The following is a 12,720-nucleotide window of genomic DNA, read 5'->3' on the forward strand; positions in this document are numbered from 1 at the left end:
TTTGATAATGTCAGGGGTTTTGAGTGTACACGGTGTGGACCAGCCCTATGCTCCGGGTAAGAAGAGTCCATAAGCCTACTTAATACCGCTGTCAAATGATTCCAATCAGCAGCACTGCCCAGTCCCAGACTGGTCCGTATCAGGGAGTTGCTCAGTTCTTTATGATAACCTATCACAACAAGCACACAACTATCAGGGAGTTTCTCAGTTCCAACTGTTGCTCTGAAAGACATTGACTAAATGGTTTTATAATCCCTGTGTGTGGGTGTAGTACTATGTACACCATACGTATTACAATCCCTGTCTGTATAGCACCTTATTCTGGATCCTGTCTAGACTGGTCGTTAATATAGCACCTTATTGTGGATCCTGTCTAGACTGGTCATTAATATTGCACCTTATTGTGGATCCTGTCTAGACTGGTCATTAATATAGCACCTTATTGTGGATCCTGTCTAGACTGGTCATTAATATAGCACCTTATTGTGGATCCTGTCTAGACTGGTCATTAATATAGCACCTTATTGTGGATCCTGTCTAGACTGGTCATTAATATAGCACCTTATTGTGGATCCTGTCTAGACTGGTCGTTAATATAGCACCTTATTGTGGATCCTGTCTAGACTGGTCATTAATATAGCACCTTATTGTGGATCCTGTCTAGACTGGTCATTAATATAGCACCTTATTGTGGATCCTGTCCAGACTGGTCATTAATATAGCACCGTATTGTGGATCCTGTCTAGACTGGTCGTTAATATAGCACCTTATTGTGGATCCTGTCTAGACTGGTCATTAATATAGCACCTTATTGTGGATCCTGTCTAGACTGGTCATTAATATAGCACCTTATTGTGGATCCTGTCTAGACTGGTCGTTAATATAGCACCTTATTGTGGATCCTGTTTAGACTGGTCATTAATATAGCACCTTATTGTGGATCTTGTCTAGACTGGTCATTAATATAGCACCTTATTGTGGATCCTGTCTAGACTGGTCATTAATATAGCACCTTATTGTGGATCCTGTCTAGACTGGTCATTAATATAGCACCTTATTGTGGATCCTGTCTAGACTGGGCATTAATATAGCACCTTATTGTGGATCCTGTCTAGACTGGTCGTTAATATAGCACCTTATTGTGGATCCTGTCTAGACTGGTCATTAATATAGCACCTTATTGTGGATCCTGTCTAGACTGGTCATTAATATAGCACCTTATTGTGGATCCTGTCTAGACTGGTCGTTAATATAGCACCTTATTGTGGATCCTGTCTAGACTGGTCATTAATATAGCACCTTATTGTGGATCCTGTCTAGACTGGTCATTAATATAGCACCTTATTGTGGATCCTGTCTAGACTGGTCATTAATATAGCACCTTATTGTGGATCCTGTCTAGACTGGTCGTTAATATAGCACCTTATTGTGGATCCTGTCTAGACTGGTCATTAATATAGCACCTTATTGTGGATCCTGTATAGACTGGTCATTAATATAGCACCTTATTGTGGATCCTGTCCAGACTGGTCATTAATATAGCACCTTATTGTGGATCCTGTCTAGACTGGTCGTTAATATAGCACCTTATTGTGGATCCTGTCTAGACTGGTCATTAATATAGCACCTTATTGTGGATCCTGTCTAGACTGGGCATTAATATAGCACCTTATTGTGGATCCTGTCTAGACTGGTCGTTAATATAGCACCTTATTGTGGATCCTGTCTAGACTGGTCATTAATATAGCACCTTATTGTGGATCCTGTATAGACTGGTCATTAATATAGCACCTTATTGTGGATCCTGTCCAGACTGGTCATTAATATAGCACCTTATTGTGGATCCTGTCTAGACTGGTCGTTAATATAGCACCTTATTGTGGATCCTGTCTAGACTGGTCATTAATATAGCACCTTATTGTGGATCCTGTCTAGACTGGGCATTAATATAGCACCTTATTGTGGATCCTGTCTAGACTGGTCGTTAATATAGCACCTTATTGTGGATCCTGTCTAGACTGGTCATTAATATAGCACCTTATTGTGGATCCTGTCTAGACTGGGCATTAATATAGCACCTTATTGTGGATCCTGTCTAGACTGGTCGTTAATATAGCACCTTATTGTGGATCCTGTCTAGACTGGTCATTAATATAGCACCTTATTGTGGATCCTGTCTAGACTGGTCATTAATATAGCACCTTATTGTGGATCCTGTCTAGACTGGTCATTAATATAGCACCTTATTGTGGATCCTGTCCAGACTAGTCATTTTGTTGATTAACCAGTTCTCCCTCAGTGACATGTTTCTCTCATTGTTCTTTTCAGTGTCATTACTCTGTTGCCAAAGCAGCAGCTTTCCTGGGAATTGGCACCAACAATGTTTATGTGATCCCGTCAGATAAGAGGTATGCTGGTTACTGCTGGTTACTGCTGGTTACTGCTACAGTTACACAGTTACTGCTAGTTACTGCTACAGTTACACGGTTACTGCTGGTTACTGCTGGTTACTGCTGGTTACTGCTGGTTACTGCTACAGGTACACGGTTACTGCTGGTTACTGCTACAGTTACACAGTTACTGCTAGTTACTGCTACAGTTACACGGTTACTGCTAGTTACTGCTGGTTACTGCTGCTTACTGCTGGTTACTGCTGGTTACTGCTACAGTTACACGGTTACTGCTAGTTACTGCTACAGTTACACGGTTACTGCTACAGTTACACGGTTACTGCTACAGTTACACGGTTACTGCTAGTTACTGCTACAGTTACACGGTTACTGCTAGTTACTGCTAGTTACTGCTACAGTTACACGGTTACTGCTACAGTTACACTGGTTACTGCTGGTTCCTGCTACAGTTATTGCTAGTTACTGCTAGTTACTGCTGGTTACTGCTGGTTACTGCTGGTTACTGCTGGTTACTGCTACAGTTACACGGTTACTGCTAGTTACTGCTACAGTTACACGGTTACTGCTACAGTTACACTGGTTACTGCTGGTTCCTGCTACAGTTATTGCTAGTTACTGCTAGTTACTGCTGGTTACTGCTGGTTACTGCTGGTTACTGCTGGTTACTGCTAGTTACTGCTACAGTTACACGGTTACTGCTGGTTACTGCTACAGTTACACTGGTTACTGCTAGAGTTACACTGGTTACTGCTAGTTACTGCTACAGTTACACGGTTACTGCTACAGTTACACGGTTACTGCTGGTTACTGCTGGTTACTGCTGGTTACTGCTAGTTACTGCTACAGTTACACGGTTACTGCTGGTTACTGCTACAGTTACACTGGTTACTGCTACAGTTACACTGGTTACTGCTAGTTACTGCTGGTTACTGCTACAGTTACACAGTTACGTTGGTTACTGCTACAATTACACAGTTACTGCTAGTTACTGCTGGTTACTGCTAGTTACTGCTACAGTTACACGGTTACTGCTGGTTACTGCTACAGTTACACTGTTACTGCTGGTTACTGCTGGTTACTGCTACAGTTACACGGTTACTGCTAGTTACTGCTGGTTACTACTACAGTTACACGGTTACTGCTGGTTACTGCCGGTTACTGCTACAGTTACTGCTGGTTACTGCTGGATACTGCTGGTTACTGCTACAGTTACTGCTAGTTACTGCTGGTTACTGCTGGTTACTGCTACAGTTACTGCTGGTTACTGCTGGTTACTACTACAGTTACACGGTTACTGCTGGTTACTGCTGGTTACTGCTACAGTTACTGCTGGTTACTGCTGGTTACTGCTACAGTTACTGCTACAGTTACTGCTGGTTACTGCTAGTTACTGCTACAGTTACACGGTTACTGCTGGTTCCTGCTACAGTTACTGCTAGTTACTTCTACAGTTACACGGTTACTGCTGGTTCCTGCTACAGTTACACAGTTACTGCTGGTTACTGCTGGTTACTGCTAGTTACTGCTACAGTTACACGGTTACTGCTGGTTCCTGCTACAGTTATTGCTAGTTACTGCTAGTTACTGCTAGTTACTGCTACAGTTACTGCTAGTTACTGCTACAGTTACACGATTACTGCTGGTTCCTGCTACAGTTACTGCTAGTTACTGCTGGTTACTGCTGGTTACTACTACAGTTACACAGTTACTGCTGGTTACTGCTAGTTACTGCTAGTTACTGCTAGTTACTCCTACAGTTACTGCTAGTTACTGCTACAGTTACACGGTTACTGCTGGTTCCTGCTACAGTTACTGCTAGTTACTGCTGGTTACTGCTGGTTACTACTACAGTTACTGCTAGTTACTGCTAGTTACTGCTACAGTTACACGGTTACTTCCACTGTCCACACCACACGCTTCTGTTGTCACTGTCCACTATGACACCTGCGTTTTTACTAATCCTTGTTAATCTTTCGTTCTGTGTCTTTGTTTCTCAGAGGGAAGATGATTCCAGCAGAGTTTGAGAAGCAAGTACAGAGAGCCAAAGATGAGGTGAGAAGGAGAACTAGGAATGGAGTCAGCAAGGTTGTTTGGTGTCAGATAGGTTATGTAACACATTCGGGAACTGGGAACTGCTGTTGATTATACCCATGGTGAAGGTTAGAGAACTGCTGTTGATTATACCCATGGTGAAGGTTAGGGAACTGCTGTTGATTATACCCATGGTGAAGGTTAGGGAACTGCTGTTGATTATACCCATGGTGAAGGTTAGGGAACTGCTGTTGATTATACCCATGGTGAAGGTTAGGGAACTGCTGTTGATTATACCCATGGTGAAGGTTAGAGAACTGCTGTTGATTATACCCATGGTGAAGGTTAGAGAACTGCTGTTGATTATACCCATGGTGAAGGTTAGGGAACTGCTGTTGATTATACCCATGGTGAAGGTTAGGGAACTGCTGTTGATTATACCCATGATGAAGTTTAGGGAACTGCTGTTGATTATACCCATGGTGAACGTTAGGGAACTGCTGTTGATTATACCCATGGTGAACGTTAGGGAACTGCTGTTGATTATACCCATGGTGAACGTTAGTGTTGTCCTCTGATGGTTTATAGTATTAATGACCAGGGTGATGGAGTAACAGTATATTGTTGTCCTCTGATGGTGTATAGTATTAATGACCAGGGTGATGGAGTAACAGTATACTGTTGTCCTCTGATGGTGTATAGTATTAGTAACCAGGGTGATGGAGTAACAGTATATTGTTGTCCTCTGATGGTGTATAGTATTAATGACCAGGGTGATGGAGTTACATTATATTGTTGTCCTCTGATGGTGTATAGTATTAATGACCAGGATGATAGAGTAACAATCCCACTGGGCACAGATGTCAATTCACCGTCTGTTCCACGTTGGTTTAATGTAATGTCATTGAGATGACGTGGACACGACGTTGATTCAACCAGTGTGTGCCCAGTGGGATTATATTGTTGTTGTTGTTTTTGTTGTTGTTGACAGGGAGCGTTGCCCTTCATGGTGAACGCCACAGCAGGGACCACCGTACTAGGGGCCTTCGACCCGCTGGAGGAGATAGCTGACATCTGTGAACGACACAATCTATGGATGCATGTAGATGTAAGTGGATCTTCATTAAAGATCGTTCTTTCATTCATTTATCGATCTATCGATCCATCGATCCGTTTGTGCATTGTTCAGTCGTTTGTTTGTTCCTTTAATCATTCACTCAATCACCCTCTTCTCTGTCTGTTCTCTATCTGTTCTCTGTCTCTTCTCTGTCTGTTCTCTGTCTCTTCTCTGTCTGTTCTCTGTCTGTTCTCTGTCTCTTCTCTGTCTGTTCTGTCTCTTCTCTGTCTGTTCTCTGTCTGTTCTCTGTCCTCTGTCTCTCTTCTCTATCTGTTCTCTGTCTGTTCTCTGTCTGTTCTCTGTCTGTTCTCTGTCCTCTGTCTCTCTTCTCTATCTGTTCTCTGTCTGTTCTCTATCTGTTCTCTGTCTGTTCTCTGTCCTCTGTCTCTCTTCTCTATCTGTTCTCTGTCTGTTCTCTGTCTGTTCTCTGTCTGTTCTCTGTCCTCTGTCTCTCTTCTCTATCTGTTCTCTGTCTGTTCTCTATCTGTTCTCTGTCTGTTCTCTGTCCTCTGTCTCTCTTCTCTATCTGTTCTCTGTCTGTTCTCTGTCTGTTCTCTGTCTCTTCTCTGTCTCTTCTGTGTCTCTTCTCTGTCTGTTCTGTCTCTTCTCTGTCTCTTCTCTGTCTGTTCTCTGTCTGTTCTCTGTCTGTTCTCTGTCTCTTCTCTGTCTCTCTTCTCTATCTGTTCTCTGTCTGTTCTCTGTCTGTTCTCTGTCTCTTCTCTGTCTCTTCTGTGTCTCTTCTCTGTCTGTTCTGTCTCTTCTCTGTCTCTTCTCTGTCTGTTCTCTGTCTGTTCTCTGTCTGTTCTCTGTCTCTTCTCTGTCTCTTCTCTGTCTCTTCTCTGTCTGTTCTCTGTCTCTTCTCTGTCTCTTCTCTGTCTCTTCTCTGTCTCTTCTCTGTCTGTTCTCTGTCTGTTCTCTGTCTGTTCTCTGTCTCTTCTCTGTCTCTTCTCTGTCTCTTCTCTGTCTGTTCTCTGTCTGTTCTCTGTCTCTTCTCTGTCTCTTCTCTGTCTCTTCTCTGTCTCTTCTCTGTCTCTTCTCTATCTGTTCTCTGTCTGTTCTCTGTCTGTTCTCTGTCTGTTCTCTGTCTCTTCTCTGTCTCTTCTGTGTCTCTTCTCTGTCTGTTCTGTCTCTTCTCTGTCTCTTCTCTGTCTGTTCTCTGTCTGTTCTCTGTCTCTTCTCTGTCTCTTCTCTGTCTGTTCTCTGTCTCTTCTCTGTCTCTTCTCTGTCTCTTCTCTGTCTCTTCTCTGTCTCTTCTCTGTATGTTCTCTGTCTGTTCTCTGTCTCTTCTCTGTCCGTCCTGTAGGCATGTTGGGGAGGAGGAGCCCTGGTGTCTAAGAAACACAGATACCTGCTACAGGGCATTCACAGGTAAGACAACAGGTATATCTGGAGGTGGCAGTAAGACAACAGGTATATCTGGAGGTGACAGTAAGACAACAGGTATATCTGGAGGTGGCAGTAAGACAACCGGTATATCTGGAGGTGGCAGTAAGACAACAGGTATATCTGGAGATGGAACAACAGGTATATCTGGAGGTGGAACAACAGGTATATCTGGAGGTGGCAGTAAGACAACAGGTATATCTGGAGGTGGCAGTAAGACAACAGGTATATCTAGAGGTGGCAGTAAGACAACAGGTATATCTGGAGGTGGCAGTAAGACAACAGGTATATCTGGAGGTGGCAGTAAGACAACAGGTATATCTGGAGGTGGAACAACAGGTATATCTGGAGGTGGCAGTAAGACAACAGGTATATCTGGAGGTGGAACAACAGGTATATCTGGAGGTGGCAGTAAGACAACAGGTATATCTGGAGGTGGCAGTAAGACAACAGGTATATCTGGAGGTGGAACAACAGGTATATCTGGAGGTGGCAGTAAGACAACAGGTATATCTGGAGGTGGAACAACAGGTATATCTGGAGGTGGAACAACAGGTATATCTGGAGGTGGCAGTAAGACAACAGGTATATCTGGAGGTGGAACAACAGGTATATCTGGAGGTGGCAGTAAGACAACAGGTATATCTGGAGGTGGCAGTAAGACAACAGGTATATCTGGAGGTGGCAGTAAGACAACAGGTATATCTGGAGGTGGCAGTAAGACAACAGGTATATCTGGAGGTGGCAGTAAGACAACAGGTATATCTGGAGGTGGAACAACAGGTATATCTGGAGGTGGAACAACAGGTATATCTAGAGGTGGCAGTAAGACAACAGGTATATCTGGAGGTGGCAGTACGACAACAGGTATATCTGGAGGTGGCAGTAAGACAACAGGTATATCTGGAGGTGGCAGTAAGACAACAGGTATATCTGGAGGTGGAACAACAGGTATATCTGGAGGTGGCAGTAAGACAACAGGTATATCTGGAGGTGGAACAACAGGTATATCTGGAGGTGGCAGTAAGACAACAGGTATATCTGGAGGTGGAACAACAGGTATATCTGGAGGTGGCAGTAAGACAACAGGTATATCTGGAGGTGACAGTAAGACAACAGGTATATCTGGAGGTGGAACAACAGGTATATCTGGAGGTGGCAGTAAGACAACAGATATATCTGGAGGTGGCAGTAAGACAACAGGTATATCTGGAGGTGGCAGTAAGACAACAGGTATATCTGGAGGTGGAACAACAGGTATATCTGGAGGTGGCAGTAAGACAACAGGTATATCTGGAGGTGGAACAACAGGTATATCTGGAGGTGGAACAACAGGTATATCTGGAGGTGGCAGTAAGACAACAGGTATATCTGGAGGTGGCAGTAAGACAACAGGTATATCTGGAGGTGGCAGTAAGACAACAGGTATATCTGGAGGTGGCAGTAAGACAACAGGTATATCTGGAGGTGGAACAACAGGTATATCTGGAGGTGGCAGTAAAACAACAGGTATATCTGGAGGTGGCAGTAAGACAACAGGTATATCTGGAGGTGGCAGTAAGACAACAGGTATATCTGGAGGTGGAACAACAGGTATATCTAGAGGTGGCAGTAAGACAACAGGTATATCTAGAGGTGGCAGTAAGACAACAGGTATATCTGGAGGTGGAACAACAGGTATATCTGGAGGTGGCAGTAAAACAACAGGTATATCTGGAGGTGGCAGTAAGACAACAGGTATATCTGGAGGTGGCAGTAAGACAACAGGTATATCTGGAGGTGGAACAACAGGTATATCTAGAGGTGGCAGTAAGACAACAGGTATATCTAGAGGTGGCAGTAAGACAACAGGTATATCTGGAGGTGGCAGTAAGACAACAGGTATATCTGGAGGTGGCAGTAAAACAACAGGTATATCTGGAGGTGGCAGTAAGACAACAGGTATATCTGGAGGTGGCAGTAAGACAACAGGTATATCTGGAGGTGGAACAACAGGTATATCTAGAGGTGGCAGTAAGACAACAGGTATATCTAGAGGTGGCAGTAAGACAACAGGTATATCTGGAGGTGGCAGTAAGACAACAGGTATATCTAGAGGTGGCAGTAAGACAACAGGTATATCTGGAGGTGGCAGTAAGACAACAGGTATATCTGGAGGTGGCAGTAAGACAACAGGTATATCTGGAGATGGCAGTAAGACAACAGGTATATCTGGAGGTGGCAGTAAGACAACAGGTATATCTAGAGGTGGCAGTAAGACAACAGGTATATCTGGAGGTGGCAGTAAGACAACAGGTATATCTAGAGGTGGCAGTAAGACAACAGGTATATCTGGAGGTGGCAGTAAGACAACAGGTATATCTGGAGATGGCAGTAAGACAACAGGTATATCTGGAGGTGGAACAACAGGTATATCTGGAGGTGGCAGTAAGACAACAGGTATATCTGGAGGTGGCAGTAAGACAACAGGTATATCTGGAGGTGGCAGTAAGACAACAGGTATATCTGGAGGTGACAGTAAGACAACAGGTATATCTGGAGGTGACAGTAAGACAACAGGTATATCTGGAGGTGGCAGTAAGACAACAGGTATATCTGGAGGTGGAACAATAGGTATATCTGGAGGTGGCAGTAAGACAACAGGTATATCTGGAGGTGGAACAACAGGTATATCTAGAGGTGGCAGTAAGACAACAGGTATATCTGGAGGTGACAGTAAGACAACAGGTATATCTAGAGGTGGCAGTAAAACAACAGGTATATCTGGAGGTGGCAGTAAGACAACAGGTATATCTGGAGGTGGAACAACAGGTATATCTGGAGGTGGCAGTAAGACAACAGGTATATCTGGAGGTGGCAGTAAGACAACAGGTATATCTGGAGGTGGCAGTAAGACAACAGGTATATCTGGAGGTGGAACAACAGGTATATCTGGAGGTGGCAGTAAGACAACAGGTATATCTGGAGGTGGCAGTAAGACAACAGGTATATCTGGAGGTGACAGTAAGACAACAGGTATATCTGGAGATGGCAGTAAGACAACAGGTATATCTGGAGATGGCAGTAAGACAACAGGTATATCTGGAGGTGGCAGTAAGACAACAGGTATATCTGGAGGTGACAGTAAGACAACAGGTATATCTGGAGGTGACAGTAAGACAACAGGTATATCTGGAGATGGCAGTAAGACAACAGGTATATCTGGAGGTGGCAGTAAGACAACAGGTATATCTGGAGGTGGCAGTAAGACAACAGGTATATCTGGAGGTGGAACAACAGGTATATCTGGAGGTGGCAGTAAGACAACAGGTATATCTGGAGGTGGCAGTAAGACAACAGGTATATCTGGAGGTGGCAGTAAGACAACAGGTATATCTGGAGGTGGCAGTAAGACAACAGGTATATCTGGAGGTGGAACAACAGGTATATCTGGAGGTGGAACAACAGGTATATCTGGAGGTGGCAGTAAGACAACAGGTATATCTGGAGGTGGAACAACAGGTATATCTGGAGGTGGAACAACAGGTATATCTGGAGGTGGCAGTAAGACAACCGGTATATCTGGAGGTGGCAGTAAGACAACAGGTATATCTGGAGGTGGCAGTAAGACAACAGGTATATCTGGAGGTGGCAGTAAGACAACAGGTATATCTGGAGGTGGCAGTAAGACAACAGGTATATCTGGAGGTGGAACAACAGGTATATCTGGAGGTGGCAGTAAGACAACAGGTATATCTGGAGGTGGCAGTAAGACAACAGGTATATCTGGAGGTGGCAGTAAGACAACAGGTATATCTGGAGGTGGCAGTAAGACAACAGGTATATCTGGAGGTGGCAGTAAGACAACAGGTATATCTGGAGGTGGAACAACAGGTATATCTGGAGGTGGCAGTAAGACAACAGGTATATCTGGAGGTGGAACAACAGGTATATCTGGAGGTGGCAGTAAGACAACAGGGATGAACTGTTCATAATGACACATAGGTTTAAAATCCTTTCTGTTGCTTTGTTTCCCTCTTAGAGCCAACTCAGTAGCATGGAATCCTCACAAGATGCTGATGGCTGGTCTACAGTGCTGTGCATTCATGGTTCGGGACAAAACGGTACGCTAAACACGGCCTCCTCTTCCTCATCATCTTCCTCTTCCCCCCTTCTTCCTTATCTTCCTCTTCCCCCCTTCTTCCTCACCTTCATCATCTTCATCATCCTCTTCCTCAAATCAAATCAGTCTATTGGTCACTTACACATGGTTAGCAGGTGTTGTTGGGAGTGTAGCGAAATCTCGTTCTCATTGTTTCTCCTCCTCCTCATTATCTTCCTCCTCCTCTTCATTCTCTTCCTCCACATCTTCCTCCTCTTCCTCCACATCCTCCTCATCTTCCTCCTCTTCCTCCATTTCCTCCTGTTCCTCATTATCTTCATTCTCCTCATCCTCCTCCTCTTCATTCTCTTCCTCCACATCTTCCTCCTCTTCCTCCACATCCTCCTCATCTTCCTCCTCTTCCTCCATTTCCTCCTGTTCCTCATTATCTTCATTCTCCTCATCCTCCTCCTCTTCATTCTCTTCCTCCTCTTCCTCCATTTCCTCCTCCTCTTCCTCATTCTATTCCCCATTCTCTTCCTCCTCCTTTGACGTAGATAGTGTGTGTGTATGTATTGGTATTGATATGGAAGCTACGTTCTCCTCCTCCTAGATAGTGTGTGTGTATGTATTGGTATTGATATGGAAGCTACGTTCTCCTCCTCCTCCTCTTCCTCCTCCTCCTCCTAGATAGTGTGTGTGTATGTATTGGTATTGATATGGAAGCTACGTTCTCCTCCTCCTCCTCCTCCTCCTCCTCCTCCTAGATAGTGTGTGTGTATGTATTGGTATTGATATGGAAGCTACGTTCTCCTCCTCCTAGATAGTGTGTGTGTATGTATGTGGTATTGATATGGAAGCTACTACGTTCTCCTCCTCCTCCTCCTCTTCCTCCTCCTCCTCCTAGATAGTGTGTGTGTGTGTATTGGTATTGATATGGAAGCTACGTTCTCCTCCTCCTAGATAGTGTGTGTGTATGTATTGGTATTGATATGGAAGCTACGTTCTCCTCCTCCTCCTCCTCCTCCTCCTCCTAGATAGTGTGTGTGTATGTATTGGTATTGATATGGAAGCTACGTTCTCCTCCTCCTCCTCCTCCTCCTCCTCCTCCTAGATAGTGTGTGTGTATGTATTGGTATTGATATGGAAGCTACGTTCTCCTCCTCCTCCTCCTCCTCCTCCTCCTAGATAGTGTGTGTGTATGTATTGGTATTGATATGGAAGCTACGTTCTCCTCCTCCTCCTCCTCCTCCTCCTCCTCCTAGATAGTGTGTGTGTATGTATTGGTATTGATATGGAAGCTACGTTCTCCTCCTCCTCCTCCTCCTCCTCCTCCTCCTAGATAGTGTGTGTGTATGTATTGGTATTGATATGAAAGCTACGTTCTCCTCCTCCTCCTCCTCCTCCTCCTCCTCCTAGATAGTGTGTGTGTATGTATTGGTATTGATATGGAAGCTACGTTCTCCTCCTCCTCCTCCTCCTCCTCCTCCTCCTCCTCCTAGATAGTGTGTGTGTATGTATTGGTATTGATATGGAAGCTACGTTCTCCTCCTCCTCCTCCTCCTCCTCCTCCTCCTAGATAGTGTGTGTGTATGTATTGGTATTGATATGGAAGCTACGTTCTCCTCCTCCTCCTCCTCCTCCTCCTCCTCCTAGATAGTGTGTGTGTATGTATTGGTATTGATATGGAAGCTACG

At 44.4% G+C, this 12,720-nt stretch overlaps 1 protein-coding gene across 1 annotated transcript; it reads left to right on the top strand.

Annotated features, from left to right (window-relative positions):
• The first annotated feature begins 2,282 nt into the window (after positions 1-2,282).
• On the top strand, positions 2,283-11,069 carry LOC129850924 (acidic amino acid decarboxylase GADL1-like). The gene is made up of 5 exons (XM_055917091.1): positions 2,283-2,408; positions 4,409-4,463; positions 5,434-5,550; positions 6,863-6,927; positions 10,964-11,069. The coding sequence occupies exons 2-5, from the start codon at positions 4,416-4,418 to the stop codon at positions 11,052-11,054; spliced, it is 321 nt and encodes a 106-aa protein (XP_055773066.1). The 5' UTR covers positions 2,283-2,408; positions 4,409-4,415; the 3' UTR covers positions 11,055-11,069.
• The last annotated feature ends 1,651 nt before the right edge of the window (positions 11,070-12,720 follow it).

This window comes from Salvelinus fontinalis, unplaced genomic scaffold (assembly GCF_029448725.1).
Source record: "Salvelinus fontinalis isolate EN_2023a unplaced genomic scaffold, ASM2944872v1 scaffold_2487, whole genome shotgun sequence".
Classification (NCBI taxonomy): Eukaryota; Metazoa; Chordata; class Actinopteri; order Salmoniformes; family Salmonidae; genus Salvelinus; species Salvelinus fontinalis.